Genomic DNA, 16,295 nt, shown 5'->3' on the forward strand with positions numbered 1-16,295 from the left:
ATCTGTCTCCTCTCACCATAGATCCAGGTTTCTTACTATCCCCCTGGACAATATCCTAACTCCAACCAGCAATATCGACCTCTCTCTCACCCGGTGGCCTATAGCCCCCAACGTGGTCAGCAGCTGCCTCAGCCATCCCAGCAGCCTGGTAAGAGAAACCACTGGTTTAAGAAGGCAGTGAATAAGGGAAGGGCACACCAGGAAAGAAAGAAGTACCTTCTCCATTAAAATGAAGGTGGGTCTAGGGGCAGGAATGATTAGGGTCCTAAGAACAGACCTATGCTCTCCAGAAAAAGAAAGATAAAATAGAATGGAGAAGGAAATTACAGATAGAGTGTGACCTCCTAAACATTCATACTAATGTATTTTCTGCCTTGCCCATCTCTAGGTTTACAGCCCATGATGCCTAACCAGCAGCAGGCGGCTTACCAAGGCATGATTGGGGTCCAGCAGCCACAGAACCAGGGCCTGCTCAGCAGCCAGAGGAGCAGCATGGGGGGCCAGATGCAAGGCCTGGTGGTTCAGTACACTCCACTGCCTTCTTACCAAGTGGGTACATTCTGCATTGGGAAGGATCACCGCAGTCCTTGGCATGAGGAAAAGGAGAGCCTCCCAGGGTCATCCATACTAAAAACTCCAATACTAAAATAGTGTCTACTTTCCCCTAGAATTTTTAGGTTTTTTTTTCCTATGACGGAAAGCCCATGGAGTTTTAGAAGAATCTTTAAATTGTTTGGTCTTTATACAGCCATGGAATGAGTATATGCCCAGGAAAGTAGTGGCTAAAGGAAATCAGGCTCCTTTCTTTATGTCAGATGCCCAAGGGTGGTATTTGAAGAAGGCAGAAATAGAGACAGCTCTGGAAACATTTTCTTTAGGCAGATGGGGAAAACAGGAGGAGGATCTAAGGTAGGGAAGGAAGTTGTAATGCCCTGATCTCGTGATGACTAGGCTGTTTCTGCATGAGCTCAATGTGAATGCGAATGTGATTCTTTCTCTTCTCTTTCTCACCCAGGTTCCAGTGGGTAGTGACTCGCAAAATGTGGTCCAGCCGCCTTTCCAGCAACCCATGCTGGTCCCTGTGAGCCAGTCTGTGCAAGGAGGCCTCCCAGCAGCGGGGGTACCAGTGTACTATAGCATGATCCCACCTGCTCAGCAGAATGGTACGAGGTGAGGACTCCCAGAGAGCCAGGACAGGACATCTCCCATAGACCTTCAGCAACGGTTGCATCATGGTTTTGTTTCCACTGGCCTAAGAAAGGCAGGGGTAAAGATCCCAGTAGTTCCCTAAAGCAGGTAGAATATGAGGGAGTTCATTATCCTTTTCACTTATTGATTTGACATGTGCATAAGAGGTTATCAGCAGAAAAAAATTCCTGCTTCAGAGACTTATAATTTATGATTTCCTCCATTTTTATTTTTCAAAAGAATGGGACTCAGAACTAGAGGATAGAGACTGCTCATCATTAAGAGAAGAAATTTTTTTGGACTGTGATGTGTAAATTTTTCCATGTACCTCTGTTTATCAATGAAACTGATGGTGTGTCTATTTCTGTATCTATTTATATATAACTGAATATAGGTCATAGTGAATAGAATTTTTAGTGGTAGAAGGCACCTTAGAAATCATCTAGTCCACTCCCCTTGTCTTATTTTTCTCTCATTTTTAAATGAGGAAATTCCAGCTAGGGCTGTTAAAAATTTTACCTAAATTAACATAGCTAGTTAGAGGCAGAGGTGGAACAAGAACTAGAGTCTGGGCAACTCCACGTGTTTCTGTATGCCTGTCTCCCAGTATATGTGCATTTACCTTTGTCTTTTTCTATATATGTCTCCAGGTTGTTTTGAGTTTTGTGGCGTTTTTTTTTTTTCTATTTGTCTTTATGTGACTATATTTGTTTTTGACTTTTCTTTTCTTTTTGAGATGGAGTCTTGCTCTTGTTACCCAGGCTGGAGTGCAATGACAATCTCAGCTCACTGCAACCTCTACCTCCTGGGTTCAAGCAATTCTCCTGTCTCAGCCTCCTGAGTAGCTGGGACTACAGGTGTGTGCCACCATGCCCAGCTAATTTTTGTATTTTTAGTAGAGACGGGGTTTCGCCATGTTGGCCAGGTTGGTCTCGAACTCCTGACCTCATGATCCGCCTGCCTTGGCCTCCCAAAGTGCTGGGATTACAGGCGTAAGCCACTGCACCCAACTGACTTTTTTTTTAGGCCAAAAATAATTAGCAATCCTTAGTTTTTGTGTTGTTTTTTTTTACCCATCTCTTTCTAGCACTCTGTGTCTGTGTCTGTGACACTCTCTTTGTCTGTGTTTCTATTGTGTTTCTTGGAATCTGTGTGTGTGCATATGTGCATGTATGTGTGTCTGGTGTTTCCAGTGTTGGGAAGAGCATGTGTCACTAACATTCCATCTGTAGCACTGATTAGCAGCTTCCTAATTGAAAGATGATCAAGTACAAATACATATAATTAACTTTGAACTGATGAGTGATTTTAGAAATTGCATGGCAAATTGGTCTGGGAATGGCTTGAAGTTGCCTCTGCTTCCCATAGGGGAGGACCAGGAAGCAGCAGCTGTTTGCCAGGAGCTGTGTTCATCCCTCTACTGCTTCACCACTCCTCTCTTCTCTGTCTTCCCAGCTCTTCTGTAGGGTTTCTGCAACCCCCTGGCTCTGAGCAGTACCAGATGCCTCAGTCTCCCTCTCCCTGCAGTCCACCACAGATGCCACAGCAGTACTCAGGTAAGAGGATAAGGAACTGTGGGTCTTGGGCACTGGCAAGAGCAAACATTGCTGAAGGGCTTGTGCTCTAGAGCTGGGAAGGGCAAAAAGAGTTCAGGTATTGGGTCTGTCCCCACTGTGACTCCATCACAAAGAAAAAACAGTCTTAGCTGGTGTTTTCCAAGGGTACTGAAGCTGACCTCTCAAGATGACACTGGGGCCAGGCACACTGGCTCACACCTGTAATCCCAACACTTTGGGAGGCCAAGGCAGGAGGATCACTTGAGCTGAGGAGTTTGAGACCAGCCTGGGCAACATAGCAAGACTTTGACTCTACTAAAAAAACTTTTTTAAAAGGCCAGGCATGGTGGCTCATGCCTGTAATCCCAGCACTTTGGGAGGCCAAGGCGGGTGGATCGCTTGAGCCCAGGAGTTTGAGACCAGCCTGGCCAACATGGTAAAACCCCATCTCTACTAAAAATACAAAAATTAGCCAGGCATGGTGGTGCACACTTGTCATCCGGCTACTTAGGAGGCTGAGGCACGAGAATCACTTGAACCTGGGAGGCAGAGGTTGCAGCTCATGCCACTGCACTCCAGCCTGGGCAACAGAGCAAGACTCCGTCTCAAAAAAAAAAAAAAGAAAAATTATGGCCAGGTGCAGAGGCTCACACCTGTAATCCCAACACTTTGGGAGGCCAAGACGGGCAGATCACCTGAGGTCAGGAGTTCAAGACCAGCCTGGCAAACATGGTGAAACCCCACTTCTATTAAAAATACAAAAATTAGCTGGGCATGGTGGCGTGCATCTGTAATCCCAGCTACCTGGGAGGCTGAGGCACAAGAAATGCTTGAACCCGGGAGGCGGAGCTTGCAGTGAGCTGAGATCGCGCCACTGCACTCCAGCCTGGGCGACAAAGCGAGACTCCATCTCAAAAAAAAAAAAAAACAAGCCAAGAGTGGTGACGCACCCAGTAGTAACAGCTGCTCAGGAGTCTGAGGGGAACAATCGCTTGAGCCTGGGAGGTTGAGGCTGTAAGGAGCTGGCATCGTGCCATTGCACTCCAGCCTGGATGGACCCAGATAGGGAGTGGGACCCTGTCTCTAGGGGGAAAAAAAAAGAAATGACATTGGTTGCCTCAGCCCTGAAAAGCTATGTCTCTGCATTCTTAGTTTTCTTTGTTTTTCTTTTTTCTTTTTCTTTTCTTTTCTTTTTTTTCTTTTTTTTTTTTTTCTGAATCTAGCACTATACTCACATGCCTTTGGGTCACGAAATGAAGACACAGAAGACCTGTGTCTTCTATACTTATCCTTCGTATAGACAGCATTTCTTTTCTCTTGGGAGGGTGAGGGAAGTTGATAAAATGCTTTTTAACTTAGAGCTTAGATTTGTTTAGCAGCTTTTGTTGTGTGCTCACATACATTGTAACATTTTAATTCTCACCATAACTTTGTGACGAGGAAATTTAAAACTCAAAGAAATTAAATGACTTGCCTAAAGTCACAATCCTCTAACTTGAATTTGGGTCTTTTGACTTTCCGCATCCCATACTGAGTCTTCAACACATTTTCAACACTTTTTTTTACTCAATTTCTTTCTCTCCAGTGGAAAATAAATGGACATCATGTTACACAGCTAAGGGCCCTCTTTGGAGAGGCCAGCCATTCGAAGTTAATAAGTTTATGCCATGCAGCCTTTCACTGCCTTTGCCAAGAATTCCCCTAACACGCAAGTACAGCTGCCCTTGTTTGTATCCCTTTCACCCTACCCTCAAATAGCAGTACACTGCAGTTAAAGAAACTTTAGGGGGCTGTGTGCAGTGGTACACACCTGTAATCCCAGCACTTTGGGAGGCCAAGGCAGGAGAATTTCTTGAAGCCAGGAGTTCGAGACAAGCATGGGCAACAAAGCAAGACCCTATCTCTACAAAAAATTTAAAAATTAGTTGGGCATGGTGGCATGTGCTTTTAGTTCGTCCCAGCTACTTGAGAGGCTGAGGCAGGAGGATCACTTGAGCCCAGGTGTTTGAGGCTGCAGTGATCTATGATGGTGCCACTGCATCATGGTCATGTCACCCTGTCATCATGGAGAGCAAGACCCTGTCTCAAAAAAAAAAAAAAAAAAATCTGGAAGGAAGTCTTTTGTTTTTTCTTTTCTTTTCTTTTCTTTTTTTTTTTTTTTTTTTTGAGACAGAGTCTTGCTCTGTCACCCAGGATGGAGTGCAGTGGTGCAATCTCGGCTCACTGCAACCTCCACCTCCCAGGTTCAAGCAGTTCTCCTCCCTCAGCCTCCCGAGTAGCTGGGACTACAGGCGCCTGCCACCATGCCTGGCTAATTTTTGTATTTTTTTTTTTTTTTTTTTTTTTTTAGTAGAGGCAGGGTTTCATCATGTTGGCCAGGCTGTTCTTGAACGCCTGACCTCAGGTGATCCGCCCGCCTCGGCCTCCCAAAGTGCTAGGATTACAGGTGTTGAGCCAGCTTCCCAGCCCAGCTGGGAAGGAAGTCTTTTTTTTTTTTTTTTTTTTTTTTTTGAGACAGAGTCTCTCTCTGTCGCCCAGGCTGGAGTGCAGTGGCGCGATCTCGGCTCACTGCAGCCTCCGCCTCCCAGGTTCAAGCAATTCTCCTGCCTCAGCCTCCCAAGTAGCTGGGATTACAGGCGCATGCCGCCACAGCTGGCTAATTTTTAAATTTTTAGTAGAGACGGCGTTCACCATGTTGGCCAGGATGGGCCTGATCTCCTGACCTCATGATCTGCCCACCTCGGCAGGAAGTTTTAATTTAGCCTCCAACCATCTCCTTTCCACTCTATCGTGGGAATGTCAGAGTGCCCTCTTCTGGTGAGAGGGAGATATTTTGTCAATTTTCCCCATTTAGAAATGGAATATTTTCACTTGAAGATTTTTTGTACCGTCACTATGTTGGATGCTGTGGAGTAGATTCCAGAATTAATCTTACTCATTAGACATGATCAGTTCTTACTTTTAAGGAGCAATGACTTCCAGGCCAGGCATGGTGTCTCATGCCTGTAATCCCATCACTTTGGGAGGCCAAGGAGGGTGGATCACTTGAGGCCAGGAGTTCGAGACCAGCCAGCCTGGCCAACATGGCAAAACCCCATCTCTACTAAAAATACAAAAATTAGCTGGGCATGGGGGTGCACATCTGTAATCCCAGCTACTTGGAAGGCTGAGGCATGAGAATTGCTTGAACCCAGGAGGCAGAGGTTGCAGTGAGCCGAGATTGCGCCACTGCACTCCAGCCTGGGCAACATAGCGAGACTGTCTCAAAACAAAAAAAAAAGGAGCAATGACTTCCGCCTTCATACAGGCTGAGGTTTTTAATTCAAAAGTCCTTAACTTTTATTATGTTATTGGTCTCTCTGGCTGTTTCTCCTAGTGTCTGCCAGGGGCACTTGGCCTTCAAATTTCCAGTGGGGTATAGATATTGCAGAAACCAGCTCCAAGAAGCACTGTAGCCTATGGTGGTGCTGGGTACTGTGGGGCATTTTTTCTCCTGCATGTACATGTAGGTATACTTGTATGTGCATTTTTGTGTGTATCCTTTGTGGTATGTCCTTATATCTATTGGGTCACTGTGGTTACATCTATTCATCTTCAAATGCAAGATCTTTGAACCATAAACAAATCAAGTGAAAAGAATTTTTCATTACCTACTCTGTCATACTAGGTTAATTTAAGTAAACTAAAACAACAGTTCTGGAAGTTGGCAACACTAGAAATCTGGACCAGGGTTAGAAGAAAGAGATAATTAATGTAGGCTTCCCACGTCAAAAGAAATGGGGAATCCCTCTTTATCGTCTGTTTTCCTTGCTTCTTTGGAATTTTCTCAGTTTTATCTCCTTTGTTCTTAGTTACCCTGGTTGATCCTAGGCTTCTGACTGACCCCTTGTACTTTTCCTAGATAGTGGTACCTTGTGTTCTACCCGTATCATCTAAAATACTGAATTCACCATATCGATCTTATAGGTCTTTAATCCCTGTTTGTGGAAATCTAAGAGGAGGTGGAAAAAGGGAAACAAGTGCTTCTTGTGCCTCGTTTACCCTATACTGAAAAGATAGACAGCAGGCATAACCCACAAGGGTCCCTCTGTCACCTTCAGAGGACAGTTGCCTGCCCTTCTCTCATGTAGCAACATGGTCACTTTTCCAAAAATAAAGGCAGGGATTAGGATTGGCTGTTCCTGGAACAACTGTTCTGGTTTATTAATACATTTTTGTAGTTGCCCTGTTTACCCCCAGGCCTGAACTTTAATTCCTTCACTATAGTATGAGACATAACTCTAACCCCAGGAAAAACTTCTCCCATAAAAATGATGGTTGCAGGTCCCTTGAGGTTTCTACAGGGGTGCTTGTCTGGGGAAGATGCACACAGACATGAAATGGCAGTGATACCTATACAGAGACTCCCAACTCACAGTGACACAGCAGCATGGACAGAGTGAAATGCATACAGAAATAGCCTCTCACATATTTACTGGCTCATTGTTTAGCTGAGGGGTTTCCAAAGCTGAGACTGCTCTTTCGTCTTCCATTTAGTGAAGATATCCTACTCCCCCACCAAAAAAAGGAAAAATACCAAGATATTATTGGATTCTATCTTTTAATTTGGGAAAGATGCCTGTGGATTTTATTTCTCCAAACAATTCCTTTCCATAGATGTGATTTCTGGTGGTAAGAAGCCTATCAGTCTTCTACCTCAGTGATTTAAAAAAACAAAAAAACAAAAACGAAAAACAATTCTGCCAGACATAAATGTCATCTGTTTGTATTTATGCGGTTTGCTGTGCCCAATCGACCTTTCTGCCCAGGTTTAATGATGCCACTTAAAAAGCCATTCACACGTCCCCTCTCCTTTCAGAGCTTTCAAGCTGAAATTGATTTCCTTATTCAACCCCCGCTCCCCCTTCCCACTGGCTGCCAACCCATGCTCCTTCCCCCAACGTGATTATATGGAAGTGCTGTCACTGGGCAGAGGGTTTTTCTTTTCTTTTTTTTTTTTTTGCCACGTCTATTAAGAAGTAGTGACAGTTCAGCTGCTAACAGATGCCACCTGCTTTGGGCTCGAGGAAGAGAAGCATAAAAATCAGCTCATCAGTGGAGTAGTGCTCTGCGTTCTCAGCTAAGTGAAGGAACAATGCTTCAGGCCAGCAGGGGAGGACTCAGTGTGGGGAGGAGCTCAGGACAGAGGCTGCAACTAAAAACCCTGGCTTTGTTTTTGTTGGGATCAGAGATAATAATATGAGGACTTTGTTTTCTTTCCCTCTCCCTGTGACCTCCCTAATAGCTCCTTATGGCTACCTGCTGGTATTAGAGCTTCCACTGCCTTGCTTATGCTTATCTCTACACACTTACCCCCTTCTCCACCTTTCCTGGCCCAGGGCATTAGGCTCAGATTATGAGCTGCTTTCTAGAAAAACAATAGATTTAATTATTCTTACATTGGACCCTCAGGTAGCAATGAGGTATTTGAATACCTTCTAGAAAAACAATAGATTTAATTATTTTTACATTAGACTCTCAAGTAGCAATGAGGTATTTGAATAAGGTCAATTGCAATTTTGTTGGTAGAGGATGTTGAAGCAGGTGAGCGATTCTTAGGATGGGGAAATAAAATACCCAGAAAAACTACAGTAAGGGGAGAGTTGTTAAATGCATGACACTCCACAACTGTGCAGTTTTCCTATGGCCCTACTACAACCTATGCCCATGAATACTCTGTCCACCTTGGCAGGAGATGGGGATATCTGAGCCTGTTGCACTGAGTATTTGTGCTCTCTGACTGGATGAACCCTAGAGGGTCAGGGGTACAAATGGTCTGGGGAATATGATATGACAGATGCTGTCTCCTGAGCTTCTCTTAGACCTCCCACCATTTCTTTTCCTTTCTTTTGACTGATACTACCTGAGAAAAACAATCACACTCACTTCCCAGCATGACTGGTGCCCAGGGCAGAGGCTGCAACATTTCCCGTCATAGGAAGCAATTTGATGACAGCAGCAGTGGCAGCCCTGGAGCATCGAGCCATGAAAACAGCAGCATTGCAGCAGGTTTTCAAGCTAGTAACCCCAAATTCCCATTTCTCCACCACCACCCATGTGTGAACTCAGCCTCAACAGGAATATAGCCTGGGAGGTCAGGAATAAACCCTCACTCTAGATAATCCCTTGCGGGGAAGCAGAGCTCCAGCCCATCCCTCCCAGCAGGGACTGTCCATCAAACTGCTTGACCCTGACTCTTTACCTTGCTTTTCACCATGAAGTTTTAGGTCTTAATGTTCCTCCTTATTAAGGCTTTCCCTTCTCCCACCCTGTGGGAGGATGAGTCTATCCATGGTTGCCAGTGCCAAAACCTCAAAGTCGCATTCAGTCAGTCACCTGAACCTGTCAGTGTAACCTTCAGAGGGTCTGACTTTCACTCCATTCCTGCTGGCATTGCCCTAATTTCAAATCTCTTCATTCTGTTTCAGCAGGCCTTTTTTTTTTTTTTTTTTTTTTTTTTGAGGCAGGGTCTCATTCTGTCACCCAGTCTGGAGTACAATGGCATAATCACGGCTCACTGCAGCCTCGACCTCCCAGGCTCAAGTGATCCTCTCACCTCAGCTTCCTGAGCTGCTGAGACTACAGGTGCTTGCCACCATGCCCAGCTCATTTTTGTATTTTCTGTAGAGATGGGGTTTCACCATGTTTCCCAGGCTAGTCTTGAACTCCTGGGCTCAAGCAGTCCACCTGCCTTGGCTTCCCAAAGTGCCGGGATTACAGCCATGAGCCACTGTGCCCGACCTTCAGTAGCTTCCTAACTGGTCTTTCTTGCTGCTGGTCTCTCTCCCTAGCTATCCTACATTTGGCTGTTTGAGTTAGCTCTCCAAAGCATAGGTCTCCCAACACCTACAGGATAAAGTCCAAACATCTTACCAGAATATGCTTCAAACTCTGACACCAACTATTTGTTTAATGTCTGACTCTTTAATAGACTGTCCATTCTATCAGGGCAGGGACAGCCTTGTTTTTTGTACACTCAGTGCCCAACATAGGAACTAGCACATAGCAAATGTTCAATAAGAGTTTGTTAAATAAACGTGTCTCATCTCCTACTGCTTCCCCTATATGGCCCCTGTGTCTTAGCACCTTGAATCATTTGTCAGTTCCTGAATATGACATACATCTCCATGCCATTCCCTCTGCTTAAAATGCTTCCCAGCTTACCCCATTCTTGGCCAAGATGTAATTTCTGGGTCTGGCATAGTGAAACTATGTGGATTTATCTTCTCCAGAACAACCAGAGGTCACTGCCTTATCTATAGCCATTACCAGAAAAGCCTGCACGTGTCTGCAGCCCTGGCCTGTGGCCCAGACCTGGACCCGTACCATGCCTAGACATTTGAGCAATCTGACCTGGGCATTTGGTTATAGCCAGCGTTGACAGAATGGAGTAGTTTTCTGCCAAGCATACCAAAGTACCCCTCACCAGGTGAAGGCCAGGGGAGCACTGGCATCTGGGGCTCATATCCCTTCCACTCAAACTTCTACTGGTTTGAGAAGATGGAGTCAGAAGCCACATCAGCAGCCATCTCAGGTTCCTGGCAAGACGTAGCTTGAGTGACCCTGAGGCAATGGGTGGATTTATTTGCTGCTTTCCCACTCAGGGCTAGTTGGAAGGCAAAAATACAGTTGGAATTTGTAACCAACTGCTTTCTTCCTGCCCTTCAGGAGTGTCACCTTCTGGACCAGGTGTAGTGGTCATGCAGCTGAATGTCCCTAATGGACCCCAGCCCCCTCAGAACCCATCCATGGTCCAGTGGAGTCATTGTAAATACTACAGCATGGACCAGCGGGGGCAGAAGCCTGGAGACCTGTACAGTCCTGACAGCAGCCCCCAGGTGAGTGCAGCACTCAGCCTTGTCTTGGCAAGGAGATGACCGTATTCTTCCCGGGGCGCAATGTTTGCTATTGACTGAGCAGCCTCTTTTACATGTCTTTTCCTGGGTACTTTCTGGGGAGAAACACAGGAAGTAGACAGCATCCTCTTTTAAGGAACCTAATATATAAGGTGGCAGGTGGGATACACACTTGAAAATGCTCAGAGAATACTTAAATCAATATGCCAGAAATGGATATTAAAATAACATAAATGGGCCAGGCATGGTGGCGCACACCGGTAATCCCAGCACTTTGGGAGGACAAGGCGGGAGGATCACTTGAGGTCAGGAGTTTGAGACCAACGTGGTGATACCCCGTCTCTACTGAAAATAAAAAAATTAGCCAGGCGTGATGATGGGCACCTGTAATCCCAGCTACTCGGAAGGCTGAGGCAGGAGAATCGCTTGAACCCAGGAGGTGTAGGTTGCAGTGAGCCAAGATTGCACCACTGCACTCCAGCCTGTCTGGGTGATAGAGCAAGACTCCATCTCAAAATAAATAAATAAATAAATAAATAAATAAATAAATAAAATAGCATAAATGAATTAAGGACTGAAGTTGCAGTTTGAAGGAAGAGTCTGACTTTGGCAGAGTTCAGCAAGAGAAACTTATTTCCTGAGAGAGGTGAATTTTAAGCCAAGCCATGGGAATATCCAGAGGGTAATGTTTGATGTTTATGTGACGTGTGCTCCTCTTTTCCACAGGCCAACACACAAATGAGCAGCAGCCCTGTCACATCTCCTACCCAGTCTCCAGCACCCTCTCCTGTCACCAGCCTCAGCAGTGTCTGCACAGGACTCAGTCCCCTGCCTGTCCTCACACAGTTCCCCCGGCCTGGGGGTCCAGCACAGGGTAGGGGGTTAGATTAGTGCTGGCTGCTATGGAATTCACCTTTCACATCCCATTCCCAATTGCAGAGATTGAAAGAGTAACAACAGGCAGAGGACCAGTGTAGATGATCCAATTCTGGGAGTTAACTCTTCCTTTAACATCCCTGTATAGGCCTTGGACACTTGCCCCTCTCTAGTGCTGTCCATGCTTAACTTTCTTTAGCCTTCTTTACATACTTAGTACTTACAACCAAGTAGGTAAAAAGAGCTGGAGAAAATAAGTTCACTGAACTTTCTAATGACCAAAGAGTTTAACCTAATATCAGTACCAAGTCTGAGGGCTGGGAATGTGGGACTTTGTAAGAAACGGTATGGTCTTAGAAAAGGAAACACTAGATTTGGTTTCAGAAGTTCCAGTCTCACCACTAACTAGCTTTGTGATGTTCAACAAGTTACTTAAACTCAGAAGTAGACCTCAGTTCCTAGTCTGTAAAATGGGGTTAATCACACATAAGATGGGAATTTTATCTGCTTTCTGCCCTAGCTGTCACAAGCAATATAAAAATGAGAATGTAGTTTAAAAACTTTAAAGTGCTCTGAAATGTAATATTTATCAATAATAGGTAACACTTAATGGTACTTAATATGTACCAGGCATTGCTATAAATGCTTTACATGTCTTATATTTGTTTAACCTTTCCAGCAACATTAATGAGGGAAAAAAATACCCAACGTCGGATCATATTTCCAGTAACAGAGCCACTATTTTAACCCAGGCAGTCTGGCTCCACGACTATGCTCTTGTCTGCTGTGCTTATACTGCCTCTCACATGAGTCAGAAACTTGAACCCTGGGTTTAGGGGTTGGGAGAATCTATATAAGAGATAAAAGCCGGGCGCAGTGGCTCACGCTTGTAATCCCAGCACTTTGGGAGGCCGGGGCAGGCGGATCACCTGAGGTCAGGAGTTCAAGACCGCCTGGCCAACGTGGTGAAACCCCATCTCTACTAAAAATACAAAAAAAAAATTAGCCAGGCGTGGTGGCACATGCTTGTAATCCCAGCTACTCGGGAGGCTGAAGCAGGAGAATCGCTTCCCAGGAGGCAGAGGTTGCAGTGAGCCGAGATCATGCCATTGCACTCCAGCCTGGGTGGCGAGTGAAACTCTGTCTCAAAAAAAAAAAAAAAAGAGAGAGATAAAAGACATTCATAAGGGTCTGTAAGTTTCTTCCCTGGTCATTTTCATAGGACTGTTGTCTACAATGGATAGAGCCTTTCTTCAAGGATGATGGGACCTAGTAGTCTCATTTATCTGTGAGACACAGTTGAGAGCCAAAGGATTTAGGAAGAGAAACAACTCTTATACCAGTCGCATGGGCATTTCCATCATAGAAAATTAGGAATAGTATGCATTGTTGTTGTCTTCAAAGCCCCTTGAAGTCTTATAAAAGTCATACTATGAAGCTTAAGCTCCCAGAAAACCAATTGCTCTTACTCCCTAGGTGATGGGCGCTACTCCCTTTTGGGCCAGCCATTACAGTACAATCTGTCCATCTGCCCTCCCTTGCTCCATGGCCAGTCAACTTACACGGTGCACCAGGTAAGGGTGTCCACCAGCAACTGTAGGGCCATCAGACCCCTCTTCTTATTTGGGTGCCTGTGTCTGAGCTTCAACCAGCTGGGTGTACAAGGGAAATAACACAGAATGAACAAAGCAGGAGCCTTGCCCTACCTCCTATACTCATGTCTCCCACCCGACCCCCATGCCAAGAGGGAGGGGCTCTTTGTTTCTCAGTCGCTGCTCCATGGCCAACCTGACTGCCTAGTGGGGTGGGGTCCTCTGGGTTGGTGCTACTTCACAATCTCTCAGGCAGACATTGTGATGCAAGGCAGTCAATGTTGTTTACATGGGATGAGAGTCGTCTTTCAAATGTTGAAGGGACAGAGTGGATTGAAGCATGGAAACCGGGGCAAGAGACAAGCACTCAAATCTGCCTCCACTGACCTGGGGACAGCAGATGTTGGTGAGTCACGGGATGCTGAATCCCCAAGAGAAGGTGCCCACCCTTCCAGCGCTTAATTACCAGTCCAGCATGGGTGGGAAAAGCCAGCTTAGGATGGGGAGTGGAAGTGGGACCCTTTGTGCTCAAAAGCAATTAGAAACTGGAGAAGTGAAGTATCTCAGTCCTCCCTACCAAGCCATCTCAGATTCTGAGGAAGATCATGGTAAAAAGTGGGAATAACACAATTATGGGAGTTGCCTCTTATTAACAAAGAGTTTTCTAATTAGTGTCCTGTCCCTAATCTACGACATCTACCTTTGGTAGTCCTAGACCCAGTTTAGGAGAAGATTGGTAGAGAATATGGGGGAGGAACTCTCGTCCTACAAGCCTCCCACTAGGTGAACAAGATCTGTCTTGGGATTTGGAGCAATTTCCTAAACAAGGAAAGGAAGGGAAACTTGACTTCCTGAGATGATAAGAAGGAAGAATCTATTTGAGTCAGCCTCTGAGTGGGAAGGGAACTATGGAACATATTTCAGATTGATACATTATTGTTAAAGAACATTAGCAAAAGCCACATTTTCTTCATAGCAGTAGCACCTTGTGAGAGAACTGAGGTATAGGTTCTTAGCTCAGAAACCCAGGATTCTGATTCCCTGTCCCTTCTTTCCTGCATCTCTGGGCTAGGAGAATAGAAAGGTTCATTTGTTTTTCTCCTAGTTGCCCTGATCAGAGCTGGGATGGTGGGGAGGGGAAGAAAGGGCTAAGAGAGAAAGGCCAGGCTTTTGAAGACATTGTATACAGACTTAGTCAGCTGGACACTTCTCTGCTGGGCTGCTGTCAAGTCCTTCCTGTCCTATTCCTCTCACAACCATGTCCTCTCTCCTCCCCTTCCAGTCCTGGGGCGGGTGCTGGAGGTGACAGATCTCCCTGAGGGCATCACCCGTACTGAGGCGGACAAACTCTTCACGCAGCTCGCCATGTCCGGCGCCAAGATCCAGTGGCTCAAGGATGCTCAGGGGCTGCCTGGAGGGGGTGGGGGGGACAACAGTGGGACTGCTGAGAATGGCCGCCACTCGGACCTCGCTGCCTTGTACACCATTGTGGCTGTGTTCCCCAGCCCCCTGGCTGCCCAAAATGCCTCCCTTCGTCTCAACAACTCCGTGAGTCGCTTCAAACTTCGAATGGCCAAAAAGAACTATGACCTGAGGATCCTGGAGCGAGCCAGCTCCCAATAAATGGAGGAGGGGAAAGGGACTGTCACAGAAGGAGCAAGGGCAGGGTGGAGGGGGTTAAAGGATCCTGACAGACCATGGACAGAGGCAGGAAGTAAGAAAACTGATGTTAAACTGGAACCTAAGACAGTGATGAAGATGGAAACACAGATACCTACACTGGCATTGGACTCCTTCTTGCTCCCCTGCCATGGGTCCTCTCTTTTTCCCTGGTTGACCCCCCTTGCATCACTCTTCTTCCCATCCTCTTTTTTTTTTTTTTTTTTTTTTTTTGAGACGGAGTTTCGCTCTTGTCACCCAAGCTGGAGTGCAGTAGCACGATCTTGGCTAACTGCAACCTCCAGCTCCTGGGTTCAGGTGATTCTCCTGCCTCAGCCTCCCAAGTAGCTGGCACTACAGACACGCGCCACCATGCCCAGCTAATTTTTGTATTTTTGGTAGAGACGGAGTTTCACCATGTTGGCCAGGCTGGTCTCAAACTCCTGACCTCAGGTGATCCACCCGCCTTGGCCTTCCAGAGTGCTGGGATTACAGGCGTGAGCCACTGTGCCCGGCTTCCATCCTCTTCTATCATTTTTTAAAATCTCTTCTCCTATCATAAAATTAATTTCTCTCATATTTTTTGGTCAGGTAGAATTGGGAAAGTCCCACACTGTCCTCCTATTACCTTAACATCCCAAGCTTCCTTTCCTTTTTTGGTCTTTATGAATATATTTATATGGACAGAATTAAGATAAACAAAATTGATTGCCCCATTCTCTCACTTCCCCATCTTGTCTTCCTAGACCCCACAGAGTTAAAACTTGGGATTCCCCCGGCTCCCCCAGAACACTTGTATATTGTTTGTTTGAGGTTCGTGCCGCAGTAACAGACACAGTATTTAATTGCACATACAGATGTTTGCTGGGTATATTCACTGTAAATTTTATTTAATCTGTTTTTTTGTTTGGGGGTTATTTGGGGGGAGGTTGGTTTTGTTTTTAAATATAAAAAAAAAAATCTGTCACTGGACATCAGTCACTGTTTCTCTGTTGCCGCCCTGGTATGGGTAAAGGGTTGGAGGCCCTGGGTAGGTATAGCCCTACAGCTGTTGGAGGTGTTTGTCGTGGGTTGGGATGGCTTTCTCTAGCATACGCACACTATTTTAACACCATTCCCTCTGTCTCATCCTCTTCCCTGTACACGGTTCTGATAGATGGCTAGATCTCTAATGGGACCATGGCTTTGGGCTCTCCCGGTTCTGCCACTGTGGTTCATCGAGCATATCACTTCTCAACTCTGGATCTGTGTCCAGATCAGTAAAATAAGAGACTTGGACTTAGTAGGTGACCTCTAGGTTTCCTTCCAGACTATTAATTCTGTGGTACTGTGTACTCATTTAGGGCCCTTGTAGTTGAGTTTTGAGATAGGGTCTTGCTCTGTCACCCAGGCTGGAGTGCAGTGGCAGAGCTCAGCTGACTGCAGCCGCCTCCCATGTTCAAGCGATTCTTGTGCCTCAGTCTCCCGAGTAGCTGGGATTACAGGCGCGATCTAGCATGCCTGGCTAATCTTTTTTTTTTTTTTTTTTT

At 45.8% G+C, this 16,295-nt stretch overlaps 1 protein-coding gene across 38 annotated transcripts in view; it reads left to right on the forward strand.

Moving 5' to 3' along the window:
- Nucleotides 1–15,738, forward strand: part of R3HDM2 (R3H domain containing 2) — a 177,596-nt gene extending 161,858 nt beyond the window's left edge. For all 38 annotated transcript variants that reach the window (XM_057299412.1, XM_034935602.3, XM_034935611.3 and 35 more), the window contains 9 exons: nt 22–148; nt 389–549; nt 1,016–1,170; nt 2,644–2,744; nt 10,452–10,621; nt 11,366–11,513; nt 12,992–13,089; nt 13,429–13,513; nt 14,390–15,738. In XM_057299412.1, the coding sequence (XP_057155395.1) occupies nt 22–148; nt 389–549; nt 1,016–1,170; nt 2,644–2,744; nt 10,452–10,621; nt 11,366–11,513; nt 12,992–13,089; nt 13,429–13,513; nt 14,390–14,730 (1,386 nt within the window). In that variant the 3' untranslated portion in view covers nt 14,731–15,738. The remainder of the gene's footprint in view (nt 1–21; nt 149–388; nt 550–1,015; nt 1,171–2,643; nt 2,745–10,451; nt 10,622–11,365; nt 11,514–12,991; nt 13,090–13,428; nt 13,514–14,389) is intronic.
- Nucleotides 15,739–16,295: the final 557 nt, after the last annotated feature.

Source organism: Pan paniscus, chromosome 10, assembly GCF_029289425.2.
Source record: "Pan paniscus chromosome 10, NHGRI_mPanPan1-v2.0_pri, whole genome shotgun sequence".
Taxonomy (NCBI): domain Eukaryota; kingdom Metazoa; phylum Chordata; class Mammalia; order Primates; family Hominidae; genus Pan; species Pan paniscus.